The sequence below is a fragment of the Mastigoproctus giganteus genome, chromosome 6 (assembly GCF_048544385.1).
Source record: "Mastigoproctus giganteus isolate SK-2022 chromosome 6, ASM4854438v1, whole genome shotgun sequence".
In the NCBI taxonomy this organism is placed as follows: domain Eukaryota; kingdom Metazoa; phylum Arthropoda; class Arachnida; order Uropygi; family Thelyphonidae; genus Mastigoproctus; species Mastigoproctus giganteus.
This window is the reverse complement of record NC_143580.1, coordinates 95619393-95633606: the sequence shown is the minus strand read 5'-3', so window position 1 is coordinate 95633606 and position 14214 is coordinate 95619393. Positions and strand designations below refer to the sequence as shown.

The window sequence follows — 14214 nt, the reverse complement described above, 5'->3', positions numbered from 1 at the left end:
GTCGATAGAGAAAAAATATGAAATTGTGAAGCGCTTTGAGCGAAATGAAAGACCATGTGATATTGCACGTGCTACAGGCCTAAATGAGGCAATGCCGAGAATTACAAACAATGCAGAGAAAAAAAAAACAACTTTGATAGCAGGAACAACTCAAAGTGTAATTAAAATCCATTAGATTAAGACACAAAGAATTGGAAGAGATGGAACGGCTCTCATCTATTTGGATAGGAAATCAAACAAAAAACAAGTTTGCTTACGATAGAAGCAAAAGCATTAGAAATATTTTATTACGTAATAGTCGTAATAAAATAAATAAGTATTTTATTCGTAAAAAATATGTATTTTTATTATTTTATTATTTATTATATTATAATAAAATATAATATAATAATAAATATTATAAAAAATTATAATATTATTTTTAATTACGTATTTTAATCGTTATAAATTACGTAAGTATTTTATTTATTGTGTTTGGTAATGTTTTGGTTACCAATGTGTGTTCAATCTTGGGTGGTTGCCACCTAACCCTATTTTTCCCATAGAAAAAAATTCTAACCCTTGAGCCTTGCACAATCTTTCCAGGGCCGAATTGATCGACAAGGCTCTCATCATATACTCCCTCCTATCGTGTCTGGGCAAAACTGCAGACACTTTCAAATTCAACCCTATTTCATGGCTTTTTTTCAACAGTGACCTGTACTTGTTAAGCAATTCTGCCGGTCTCCTACTCTTGATTTCGTTAGTGCCAACGTGTACAACTATATCACCTTTTATGCCCTTAAAAGATGATATCTGCTCTACAACGTCATCAACCTTTGCCCCTGGCAGACATACCCTGGTCCTGTTCCACCTATCCTTTTTACAAAGCATGTTCCCCGTTTCCCTGACAATAGTCACCAACAACTACTAGTTCCTTTGGGACCGGCGCATTCTGCCTTGGGGGTTGCCGCTGTGTTGCGCGATGACCAAGTGCAAGCTGTGGTGTTGATGTGGGGAGCTGAGAGCTTGATGGGCCCCTCAATTTAGTTCCTTCAAGGGCATCCACCCTGTCCTTCAAGCTCTCACATAGGCCCATAAGAACGCTGAGTTGTTGCCTGATTTCGATACACTCCTTGCATCGCGCACACAAAGAAATCCCCCATGGCAATATCATGTCCCGTACCTGATTGCTCCACAAACATCATGCAAGCTGTGCATTTTAGAAGGCTGTGATTCAGAAGGCAACTGCCCCCCTCAGTTCTCCTCTGAGCCCCAGCACTTCCATTAGCTTCAGCCTTTTGTTTTGCTGCTCTGCTCTGGTCTGAGTCATGTTTTCTTTTAATTTAAATAAAATTTCAGTTGCAGTTTATAACCCTAACTTATCTCCCAACACAGTTATAACGGAATATATATTTTTTAGTGTCAAGTATTAATTATCTCCGAGTTCCCTTTATATAACTTCCGTATCAGTTATGTATTAATTAATAATGTTACGTTTGTAATCTAAGTCGGTATATGTATTTAGTTAAAAGTACAATTTAAATACCAACGAAGTTCAACAAGTTTAATAGATATTACCGATCACCGAAAATATTATAACCTATACTATACTAACGCTATCTAGGTTCGATATATAATGATTGTATGACAAAGAGAAAGGCGGGAAGTTACGAACGGTAAATCTATGGACCCTTAAGTATTAATTAACTTTCAAATCTCGCTGTGTCAATTCAGAATAAACTAACGATCCTTACTAGGTCTATAAGCTACTTACAAAAAATAATTTGATGTAAAAATATTCAATAAGCGGCTAAATATGGCTAAAAAGCTTCTCGTTCAGCGGAGTTGCGACTTGTAACACGTGGATACCCTTACCGATACTTTTATGCAATTGCAAGGCCGAGTAAAGAATAAATACATCAAATTAATCAGAAAATCACAAAATAATGCTATACTACTAAATTTAAATCAAAAGTTTTAGAAAAACAATAATTTTAAATCAATAAATAAGAAAAATCCACTTAGCGACTTTGAACACGTCTGGCCCCTACTAGCCTCGTCAGCAGCCAACCCCAAACAATGTCGAAGAGAAAGTGTTTAGGTATTAATGATAAAGCAAAGATTGTTATGATATTGACCAGGGTTTCAAGAAAAAAGATGTTGCAGAGAAATAAGGCATATCTGCAAGCAGGTTTTCTACGATTTTAAAAAATTCGAGAATCAATTTTAAATGCAATTGAAGGAGGAGCAGACAAGAAGCGAATTAAGTTGTGTATATACGAAGATGTTGATAAAGCTGTTCTAAAATCGGTGCAAATGATACGTGAAAAGAATATCCCAATATCAGGCCTAATCATTAAGCAACAAGCTCTGAAATTTGCACAGTCCCTTGGACATACAGAATTTAATGCGAGCACTGGGTGGCTAGATAAATTGAAGAAGCGCCACAGAATTATGGAAAAGGTTATTTGTGGAGAAAGTGTTAATGTAAGCGAAGAAGATTGCAACAGTTGGAGGAACAATAACTTAAAGAAGATTTTGGAAGAATATGAGCGTAAGGATGTTTCTAATGCTGACAAAATGGGTTTATTCTTTAAATGTTTACCGAATAGAACACTTGCTTTTAAGGATGATAAATGTTTTGGTGGAAAACAAAGCAAAGAACGAATCACTGTGCTAGTTGCAGCAAATATGACAGGAAGCGAAAAATTAAGACTTTTAGTCGTCGGAATATCAGAAAACCCACGATGTTTTTGAGGCACAAAATCTTAGGAAGTTGACTACACTTATAATAAAAAAGCATGGTTGACAAGTGATATTTTTGAAGAATGGATATTAAAACTAGACAAGCGTATAACAAAAGAAAAAACGAAAATCTTGTTGGTAACCGACAACTGTGCAGCACATCCTGCCAATATTTCTGCCAAACTTTGCGAAATTGTTTTTACCACCAAACGTGATGTCAAAACTCCAGCCAATGGACCAAGGCATTATTAAAAATTTTTAATTTCATTATCGAAAGAGAATAATATGAAGATTGTCAATACGTTATCAGAAAATAGAAACTTGGAGGTTACAATTAACCTTAGAGATTGCATCTCTGAACTGACAAGAGTTGGGACAAATGATGTCACTGAATACACTATTCAAAATTGCTTTTCGAAAGCGGGATTTGCATTGTATACAGAAGTCGAACAACGACTGGACGAACAAGATGAACTGCCCCTTTCACAACAGAAAAACTTTTGGGTATTATTAGAATCATCTGGAAACATTGAAAATGAAATAACAATGGATAGTTATGTTTATGTATATCACAGCAGAACATCCAAATGAAGATGAAATACTGCTGAACAGTTTTAGATTTGCGACCATGATCACGAAGAAATTAACGATTACGCTGAAGAGACGCATCAGAACAACCTGTGGAAAAGCCAACTCGCGAAGAAATGATTTAATGCTTTTAAAATGGTTCGTATGGGTCTACAGTTTTGTGAAAATGTTCCTGATAATTGCTCGGAACAAATGTGAGGTTTTCTTTGAGAATCAAACAAATTTTTAATTGTACTGTGCAAATGAAAATTACAGATTTTTTTTTAATTTGTGATATTTACCGGCGAAAATTGTGTAAACGTAATTTAAATAAGTATGTTTTTTTAAATAACATACATTAAAAATAAATGTAGATTCATTTTCTAATTAGATAACAATTTCTAATAAAAAAGATATTCTTTGTATAACTTAATTTCTCTATAACGAATTTTTTCGCCGGATTTATCGAATTCGTTATAGGGAAGTTCGACTGTGTGTATATATATATATGTATATATATATATATATATTTATATATATTTTTTTTTTTTTTAATATATTTATATCTCTTGCATTTCTTTAAATCCAGCTTGGTATTGTCTGCTTGAATTACCTTCTATATTATTATCTTGAATATTATACAAAATATTTTATACACATTATGGTCGTAATGCATAATTGCTCTAGCAACTGCATTGGCCCATAAGTATTAGTTACAGCTAGTTACAATTTATTAACTTTCTTTCTTTCCATATTACTTGTGCACGGGCGCGCTATTTTGAATATAAATAGGCGCTTACCTTTATTTTTTATTTATTATATTCAAAGTTATCTACGTAAAAGTTTACGCTGGGCCACATAGTCCTTTTATTTAATATCGTATGTTTGCTGTAGAATTGTGAACCCTTACATGGGCATTGAAACATGTGCAGTTATCCACTGTCCTCTGCAGCTCCCAGCTTCTTGAGGAATTTAACGTTTTCCCCTCTTGCTCGGTAACTTTATAATGAAGCAAATGATATGATAATTAGACCATGTTAATGTAGAGGATTTCATTGGTGTTAAAAGTTTGCTCACCCAAATTTGAAATCCACCTGAAGTAAATTCAAGCCTGGATAAAATGTGATCTGAAATGTGATCATTATTTGCAAAACTTGAGAATAAGACTAATAAATAACCTTGAACTTGACATAGTCTAGTGTTCACATTACCATGAATACATATTCATTTAATAAAATTCTGTTTATGCAAACCCAAATTATGTGCTTTGTCAATTCTGTTATTAATTTTGCCTTTGTTTTATTTCCCTTGATCATGAGTAAAGGCACTGCTGGTCTCTCCTCTATGGTCTCCCACTTAGTCAACTCAACGTGGGATTATTAAAGATCATTATTATTATTAAAAGGTCAAGATAGAATTACTTTGTCTGGATCATATTACATTCAGGTTTTTTCTAATTTTTTTCCTCCTTTTCTTTTTTCTGCCCAATGCATCTAAGTCAGTCACCCTAAAGGAAATCTTTTATACTTTTCTAGTAAAATTCCTAAATGGAATGAAATCAACAGCATTTCAAATATTACTCTGAGTTTGTCCATGATTGAAGTAAATTAATACCTTATGCCATTATACAAAGAGTTATTGTGATATTGTATATGAAATATCAGAAAACTCTAATTGTGAGATATTCTAACTTTTTCAGATTTAATATTAATGGAAATGAAAGCCACTGTTGAAGAAGAAAAACAAAAGGCAATTGAAGAAGTCCGTCGCCAGTTTGACCTTGAAAAGCAGCATGCAATTGATGATACAAAAAAGAAACAATGGGTATGATTCTATTTCATCCTTGAATTTAAATTTGAGAAGTGTTGAAGGTAGGCATTTATATGTGATTTTGCTAGAGTGGATGATTATTATTCCGAATCATCTAAGAATTTAATCATTATTCTGTTATTCTAAAGCAACAAAAAGAAATCACACTCCACATCTTGCAGAAATTTTATAGTTTATTTATATTTATAGAAATAAAATTTCCTACACTGAGTATGTTCAGTAGCCCAGTTGCAAATTCCAATTTTTATATACCAGCCTGCAGAGGCTTATAGTACTGCTGCATGTGCATTTTAAAGAAAATAAAAGAAAAAAATTAAATAGTGTTTTGTTAACTTTCCCACCCTTCTGAATCACTCTCCTGAAACAGTAACAAAAATTAACATCTTAACAAACAGAATTTGTGAATAGAGGCCAAAAGGATGCAGTGGAACCCATTTAAAATAAAATATCAGCTAACTTGAAACAGGTTGGGTCCATTCCAGTACCCGTAATTTTCATTGTATGTATTATTCTCTTAATACATAGTGGTTTACACAAAGTGCTGCTTAATCCAAAAATATTTTTTTTTGGACTCTCATTTGTCTTTAAATTACCTCCTCCACTACAGAAAATATCATGTGTACCTCAATGCTTTTCCCCACATTACCCCTTGCCTCCCGCTGTCATTGGCCAGAACTGTTGATGGTGCAGTGGTCACCATCTACGTATATGCAAGCTCATGATAGCTTTGCTAATTAAAGCAAAGCAAAATCCCTGTAAATGACAATGATTCAGCATACGAAGAGCCACTTACTTGTTTCTTATGATGCTACATGGTCAGTTCACTTTGAATTTTTAAGCAAGAATTTTTAAGATACCTACGCGTAGCTCTTATTTATATATGAGTTCATTCTGCGTTACAGTTGCTGTTGTTTTGTTATTATTCATCTTACAAACCTGTGTTAAAAATGGCCAGTAAAATCTGTAAACAAAGTACTATCACTGAAAATAATAATAATAGAATCTTTAATTTGTAGTATGACCTACATACAGTTATTCCTGTCATGGCATGCTGGTGCCAGGGGTTTACAATACATATTTACATCATGCATACATAAGAGATACACAATATACATACAAATAATTCTATATGAGAATGAATGTTATATAATATACATCGAGACTATTGCAGGCAAAAGCACAGTTCTAAATTTTTAGTTCAGTGAGGATTCCTTTTCTGTATTTTTTTGTTGTTGACCACTTCGATCGTTTTTTTTTTTTTTTTTTTTAATGAAAATGCGAAACGTATCAAAACCTATAGTACTTAGTACCATGCATGGGTTGAAGGAGAAGTGGAGGGAGGGGCGGAAACTTTGCTCTAGAGACTAAACATGGGTTTCACCACTTCATACCTCCAATAAGCAAAGTGGTGGTATTTCACCGGTTGATGAAAGTCATCTACCACCTGATCTTGTGGTGAGGGCAGCATTTGCTTTTGCAGGAATCTGTTGGTTAGTGCTGGCCGGTTATGATTTGCTAGTAGATGTGCTGAAGACCAGAGATGGAGAGGGGGGGGGATCCACAAGAGCAATATTCCCAGAAATTTGTCTCTGTGATTTTACCCATGGCCATCTTGGCTCTGAAAGCAGCCTTCTTTTTCCGATGTAAGATCGGAGCCTGCACAGGCGAAGGCATCTCCTAACTCTGTTGCTCTGAGAGGTGGAGGAAGGTAGAGTTTGGTATTGGCCCTTTTTAGCAGCCAGAATTTGGCAGTGAATATCCTTTTAAGGTTGGATTCAGCAGCCGAGGCCCTGAAACATATAGTACTGTCAGGTATACGTTTGACACGATGTACATATTTACCAGGTGTGGAGCAGCTGTTGCTTGGCGACCCAGTTTAGTGAAGTCAGCCTCGAATGTGTGAGGTGGTTAATGTGCTTGGTGAAGGATAGCTTGCAGTTAAAAAACAACCCCCAGGTCTTTGTGTGTTTGGACACTTTAGCATTAGTAGACGCATATGATGCAAAAAAGCAAGCTTATGCAGCATCAGCCGGGAAAAAAAAAAAAAAAAAAAAAAACCACTTCCACTATACCCCTCCATTCGTTCGAAATACCTGTCCAGCTGAGCCTTAAATTTATTTAGGCTATCAACTTCCACAACAAGGGATGAAGTCTGTTCCACCAACCAACTACACGCTGGCTAAAGGCAAATTTCCGCACATCTATCCTACATCTGTCTTTCCTCAATTTGAATTTATGCCCTCTCAGGTGATTATCCTGCGCAAGAAGCAGTATCCCATCAGCATTGAGCATGCTCAAACCATTCAAGGCTTTGTACACCTCTATCAGATCACCTCGCCGGTGCCTAGTCTCCAGACACTGTAATTTGCAAAACTTAAGCCTTTCTTCATAAGAGCAACCCTCCGTTTCGTTCACTAACCTTGTTGTCCTTCTCTGTACTCGTTCCAGCAGCTCTACATCCTTCTTGAAATGAAGCCTCCAGACGTGTATACAGTACTCAAGGTGCGGCCTGACCATTGTCTTATACAAGGGAATAATCACCTCCCTATCCCTGCTAGAAAAATTCCTGTATCTCATTGAGAAGACACCATGAGCTACCCTTGCAGCCCATCTGCACTGCTAAGAGAACTTCATATCTGCCTGCACAATTACCCCCAGGTCCTTCTCATTCTCTACCACTGTCAGTGTAGTACCACAGAGTTGATACGTTGCTCTGGGGTTGCTGTTTCCCATATGTAGTACTTTACATTTGTCAATGTTAAACTTCATTTGCCACCTCTCAGCCCATCCGCTCCTCAACCTTTCCAGATCTTGTTGCAGCAGCATAGTATCAGTAGTGTCCTTAACAACCCTGCCAACCTTTGTATCATCTGCAAACTTGGACATTAAGCTTGACATACCATCATCAATATTATTTATAAATACAGAAAACAACAATGGACCCAACACTGAACCCTGAGGGACTCCACTAATAACATTAGTCCACGATGAGCAGTGTCCATTAATTACCACTTTCTCTCTTCTACCACTCAACCGTCCCTTTATCCATAGCAACAATTTGCCACCAATGCCACACTGCTCCAATTTGTGCAGCAGTCTTCCATGTGCAACAGTATCAAAAGCCTTTCTAAGATCCAAATATATAATATCAAAATTATTCCCTGCATCCAATTCTTTTGTGACTACATCATAGTATCCAATCAAATTCGTCAGGCAAGACCTTCCCTTAACAAAACCATGCTGTGTCTGAGCTATAACTGAAGTCTTGTCTAAATGATCCTGCAGTGCTTCTTTAACCAGTGCCTCCATTAATTTTCCTGGAACAGAAGTTAAGCTCACAGGTCTATAATTACTTGTGTCAGCCTTTGATCCTCCTTTGTGAATTGGGGTCACATTTGCACATTTCCAGTCTATGGGTACCTCCCCTGAGTCCAAGGAAGCTCTCATAATTATGGCTAACGGATTGCTTACTTCCTTTGCTGCCTCCTTTAATATAACTGGATAGATCCCATACACCCCAAGTGCCTTTCTTGTATTTATCTTCAACAATTTCTCCTCCACTTTACTCTCAATTATTACAAGATCATCTAGCTCACTGCTAGTGTTTACTTCAGCTATGGCATTCTCCTTCCTGAATAACTCCTCTTATGTGAATGTAGATGCAAAATATTGATTTAGTTTGTTAGCTACCTGAGCAGGATCATATACAGTTGAACCATCGATATCAAGTGGACGAATCTGATTCATCCCCTTCCTTCTAGAGTTTACATAAGTAAAGAACTCCTTGCTGTTTTTATTTGCATCCCTTGCCGAAGATTTCTCGTAATCTGCCTTCGCCTGCCTTAACCTCCTTTGTAACTTGGTTACAGATCAACTTATATCTATCATAGGCTTCTGTGTCACATGTTAATTTATATGTATCCCATGCATTTTTCTTCTCTACCATATGTCTCATTAGTTCATCTAACATCCATTTAGGCCTGAACAATATTTCTTAGTTGGTATGTAAAGCCTAGTAGCTTTCAAGATAAGTTCTTTGAATGCTTCCCATTTTGAGTTTGCTGTTGGTAACATCATCAGTTGGTCCCACTATATAGAATTTAAATACTGTCTCAGACCATCGTAGTCGCATTTATGAAAGCAATAACCCTTCCCTTTACCCCTGATTGTAGTTACCTCCTTGAGTAAATCCCACTTCAGCACACTGTGATCACTGCCACCTAGTGGTTCCTGTATCTGCAGATTCTTAATGCATGAAGAATCACTACTGATAATCAAATCAAGAGGATTGCTCCCTCTAGTTGCCTCCCGAACATGCTGATTTAGAAAACAATCATCCAATAAATCCACAAAAGCCTTACTAGTGTGTGAGTGACCAACCCACAAATTCCAGTCAATATCTGGGAAATTAAAATCCCCCATTATTAGACTCTCTGATTTACTGGCCCACTCTATTTCCCTGTACAGTTTCTTATTATACTCATCAGAGTCATTAGGCCTATAGCACAATCCTACTCTCAATTTTGATCTCCCAATGCTTATGTCACACCAAACTGACTCGACACTGCACTGTCCAGCAATGTCGACTGGCTTCACTTCCTTGGATTTCATGTGTTTCTTAACTAATAGCAAAATGCCTCCTCCCTTCCTATCCTGTCTATCCTTTCTGTAGACGTTGTACTCCCCAAATTCTAGTTCTGCATTACTTATATCTGGCCGACCGGGCTAGCCGGATGGGAAAAGTGCCTGCCTGGCAACCCAAAGGTCGCTGGTTCGATTCCCGCCTCGGCCTTGGATCAAAGCGCTGCAAAAACCTTGAAACCTTGGGAGGTGCATTACGGTCACAGAAGCTTATTCGCCAACAACTACCAAAAAAAAAAAAACTTGTATCTGTGTGACACCACGTCTCTGATATCCCAGCAATATCCGCCTTTCATGCTTTGAGCAATACCTCAAATTCATCAAATTTATTTACCAAACTCCTGTCATTGGTGTACACGCAAGTATACATGCACCTCTTCTTTTTCTTAGCTACCCTAACACAACCCATGTGTTTACTTATACCCCAGTGACTCCCAGCAGTCTCTGAAATATCCTCCATCTTATTTTCCAAGCTGCTGCTCATTCCAATAGAAGCAGTGCAAGAATCACTTTCACCTCTGCTAGTGGCTACTGTTAATCTATTTGTCATTGTATCCCCCCAATCTAGCAGTTTTCCGACCCACCTTACACTGCCTCGATAGCATCAGCAAACATTCTTGCACCCTTTCTATTTAAGTGTATCCCATCCCTGTAGAAGCAGTCACTTGGAACTGAGGGTCCATTGACTGCAGGCTCCAGCATTGTTGGGCTGCCCTTTAGTGAAAAGTTGATATGCACCAATTTCACAGAGTTAATTTGGAGGTTGAATGCATTGAGGCAGTCAGCTATATCTTGTAGTTTCCTGTTGATTTCCTGCATGGCTTCGGCTGCAGAGTCGAATAGCAATATCCTAGTAAGCGAGGACCTACGTGGAAATCTAATAACAAGATTGACCTACGTGCCGCGAGGCCAGGAGCATCATCTCTTGGACACAAGCGAAGAATATAAGAACCTCACCAGATTTGCACAGGAACTCTTTGCCAGAAGAAGAACCTGTTCTGCAATCAGGAACTAAGGGCACAGTATGCCTTGTAGCGGACATTAAACTTCCACAACACTGGACTATAAGCAGCACTAGACCACCCTTCCTGATGATGGAAACAGGATCAACCGACCAAACCGATCCGGGATGCAAAAGAGACACTCCATGAGACTACTCTGGTCGTATATATAACCCATAAATGTGACTGACTTCAACCTACCTGGATGGACACAGCCAATGAATGACATCGGGGAACTGGTTCCGACTGCTTCCTTGGACCCATATCTTTTTCCCCACCTTGAACAGCAGATTTTCTGCCAATGCGCCAACTGGCGACCGAGCTGGGCACTCTTTCCTGGCTTTCTTTCCACTCCACTTCCCTGGCAGGGGGGGGGAAGGTGCCTGTCCTCTTGTCTCCTCCCTTCCTCGCCACCCCCAATTTTCCTTCTGGTGGGGCATGGGCATGCCCCACTGACACCTATTGGGGTCGCCTTCCCTATTGACTCCATATTTCTGTCTCTCCCCCCCAGCCTTCAGTCTCCCTCCCCTACTCTATCTATACACAAGCGATTGCCCTACACGTCCAAATTACTGTTTGCCAATAGTTTTGGCCTTTCAAATCCTAGCACTCTTACACCCCCGCCATGCGAAATCAAAAAAATTTTTTTTTTTTTTTTTTTTTTTAGGTCCTAGCCACTGAAATCCCAGAAAATTAGGTGGCAGGACCTGCCAGAGTAATTAATTATAATGCTGATATACCTGGCCTGCCTCCACGGGGCTGAGTGTGGACAACGTTGGGCCTCAGCAGGGGTCCAGCGGCTAAATGGCCAGAAGAACAACGGTACATAGCACTATACGTATACAATATCCACACACTTTTAAATCTCTGGCCTTTCCAGTGAACTGGCACACCTACAATGAAAGCAACGTGGAGATGGGGGAAACTCCTGGTGCCGCTTGACACTAAATACACTCTACACACTCTATCCTAGTAAGCAGCTTGATTTCGTTTGCATATGTGATCCAGATGCACTTGTTGGCCATAAATTGCACCATGATTGCCTTGAAGAGACTGCCGCACAGGACTCCCCCCCCCCCTTCCTCTTGAGGCACACCAACAGTTATTATGTATGAAGGTCTTTGTTGCAATTTTTAGCACAAGGGTCCTCTTGGAGAGGAGTGATTTTAGGAACCAGAGAACATTGCCGTGGAAATTGAATCAGCTTTGTTGTTGCAAGATTGGTTATAGTTGATCTTCTTGGGATTCCATAGTGTATTTGCTGAGGATGGTTACAAAGAATTTGGTGGGTTGCACAGCAGTAGTGCTTTCTCTAGAATTTTTAGAAGTACAGAAGTGCAAGCAATGGGCCTGTGTTGGTTTGGGAGATTTGCTTAGGAAGGGACTGGACAGAGTACCTGTTCCACTGTGGTGGAAAGTAAGGATTTTCAAGGTATCTGTTATATAGGTTGAGAAGCGGATTGATGAGGAAAACACTTAATCATTTGATGATGAACTGGGGGATGCCATAGTCACAGGTGGTTGCTGAGAGAGAGAGTTAATGGCCTGTATCAGTTGTTGCTTAGAGATTCGGATTGTAGCGAGGTTATCAATGGGATGAGAGTGACTGAAAGTATCTAGAGCTGAAGTCTGCTTGGAAAATCTGGCAACGTAGTTGAGCCACTCAACTGGGTCAATGTTACTTGTAGAACTAGCCTTTGTTTTGTAGAATGGTTTCCTCTTTTTCAGGGTTCTTTCGTGGTGCTCCCTAATTGATGCTGATTTGTATCTGTTGAATTCGGCTCTGGAGAATGCAATGTGATCTTGGAGGTTGCCAGAAGCTTTCCATTTGGCATGCAGTGATTGTTTGGAGTGGAAACTGGTTCAGTTGGCGAGCCAACCACACTCTAGAGCATGAGGTTGATGGTAATGGTAAATGTAGTTTGTGTACAGTTTGCTGTAGATTTGGCTCTTCATATCGGACTTGTTTGTCTAATTCGGGGGTTCTGTGTGTGGTGCCAGTCGAGAAACAAAAAGGCTGGTTTACTCTTTCTTGTGGTGGCTTGGGTCCTGAAAGCCCACAGCACTTGGTAGCAGTGAAGGGCGATAGTATTGATCCATTTAGTCATGGGAAGATCAAAAGTTGGTTCTATGGGTTTGAAGTTGAACAGTAAATGGATGTTGGCTGGTGGCAGCACGTGCTCGGACTGTTTTGAAAAAGAGAGCGGGAATTACAGAAGACAATTCAGAAGAACAGTGCCCATGGAAGTATCTGTAGAAGACGCATGCAGCAGAAACAGTATGTCTATGAGAAAGCGAGTGGAGAGACTCTGTTAGAGATGAATCATTAATTAACCTAACTGCCCTCTTCTGAATGGAATCAAGAAGCCTGAGAGAGGTTTTGGGGGCACCACCCCAGTTGTGGGAACAATATTCCATGGCAGGGCGGATTTGCGATTTATACAGAGTGAGCAGCTGTTTGGAAGAAAAGTAACGCCGAGAGCGAAAGAGAAAACCAAGTTTTTTAGATGCAGAGAAAGCAATATTTGTAATGTGCTTGTGCCAAGAGAGATTAAAGTCAGGGTAATCCCCAAAAGAGATCTATCATTTTGTCTAGAAATCGGAGTGTCACTGAAGGTAAGCATAGGAGCAGAAGAATCCTTTTTGTGAGATTTAAGACAAGACTGAGTTTTAGAAGGGTTGAAATCATCTAAGTTGTCTTTGCCCCACTGGAGAATTACTTGAAGATCGGCATTTAAGGAATTGGTAGCAGATTTTCGAGCAGTTGAAGCTGATTGAGCAGGACAAGGTTTCTCAAAATGGAAAGTGGAATGCAATATGATATCATCGGCAAAACTATGGATAGGATTTCCAGTCAATGGAAGAAGGTCAATATACAAGAGGAAAAGAGTGGGGCAAATAACTGAACCTTGGGGGTCACCAGCATTCAGTGAGCGATCAGAGAAAAAACTGGATAACCAATTACTAAAAACAGTTGGCAAACCATAAGATGGAAGCTTGTTTGGAAGACCCTTATGCCAAACATGATCAAAAGCCTTTGAGATGCCACAGCAAGTGCTTGTGTTTCACCGAACCTTTAAATTGAATTAGTCCATAAATGGGTAACTTAAGCCATAATATCACCAGTGGATCGACACTGACAGAATCCATACTGGCGATCGTTGATCAGGTGTAAGGTTTCTAGGTAGTTTAAGGGTTGGCGGTTAATTGATTCCTCCATTACTTTAGAAAAAGTAGAAGTAATTGCAATGGGACGATAATTGGATGGAAGAGATTTGTCACCCTTTTTAGGAACTGGCTGGATATGAGCAAATTTCCAAGCAGAAGGAAAAACACCTTTGGAATAAGAAAGTGAAAAAAGGCGGCAAAGAATAGGAGTAAGTTCAGGAGCACAGGTTTTGAGAACAAGTGGAGAAATACCATCAGGACCTGGAGCTTTCTTAGCATC

At 38.9% G+C, this 14214-nt stretch overlaps 1 protein-coding gene across 1 annotated transcript in view; it reads left to right on the top strand.

Moving 5' to 3' along the window:
* Window positions 1-14214, top strand: part of LOC150084466 (uncharacterized) — a 186934-nt gene that overhangs the window by 80735 nt on the left and 91985 nt on the right. Inside the window, exon 4 of the mRNA XM_090375237.1 lies at window positions 4994-5118. Within this exon, the coding sequence (XP_090231363.1) occupies window positions 4994-5118 (125 nt within the window). The remainder of the gene's footprint in view (window positions 1-4993; window positions 5119-14214) is intronic.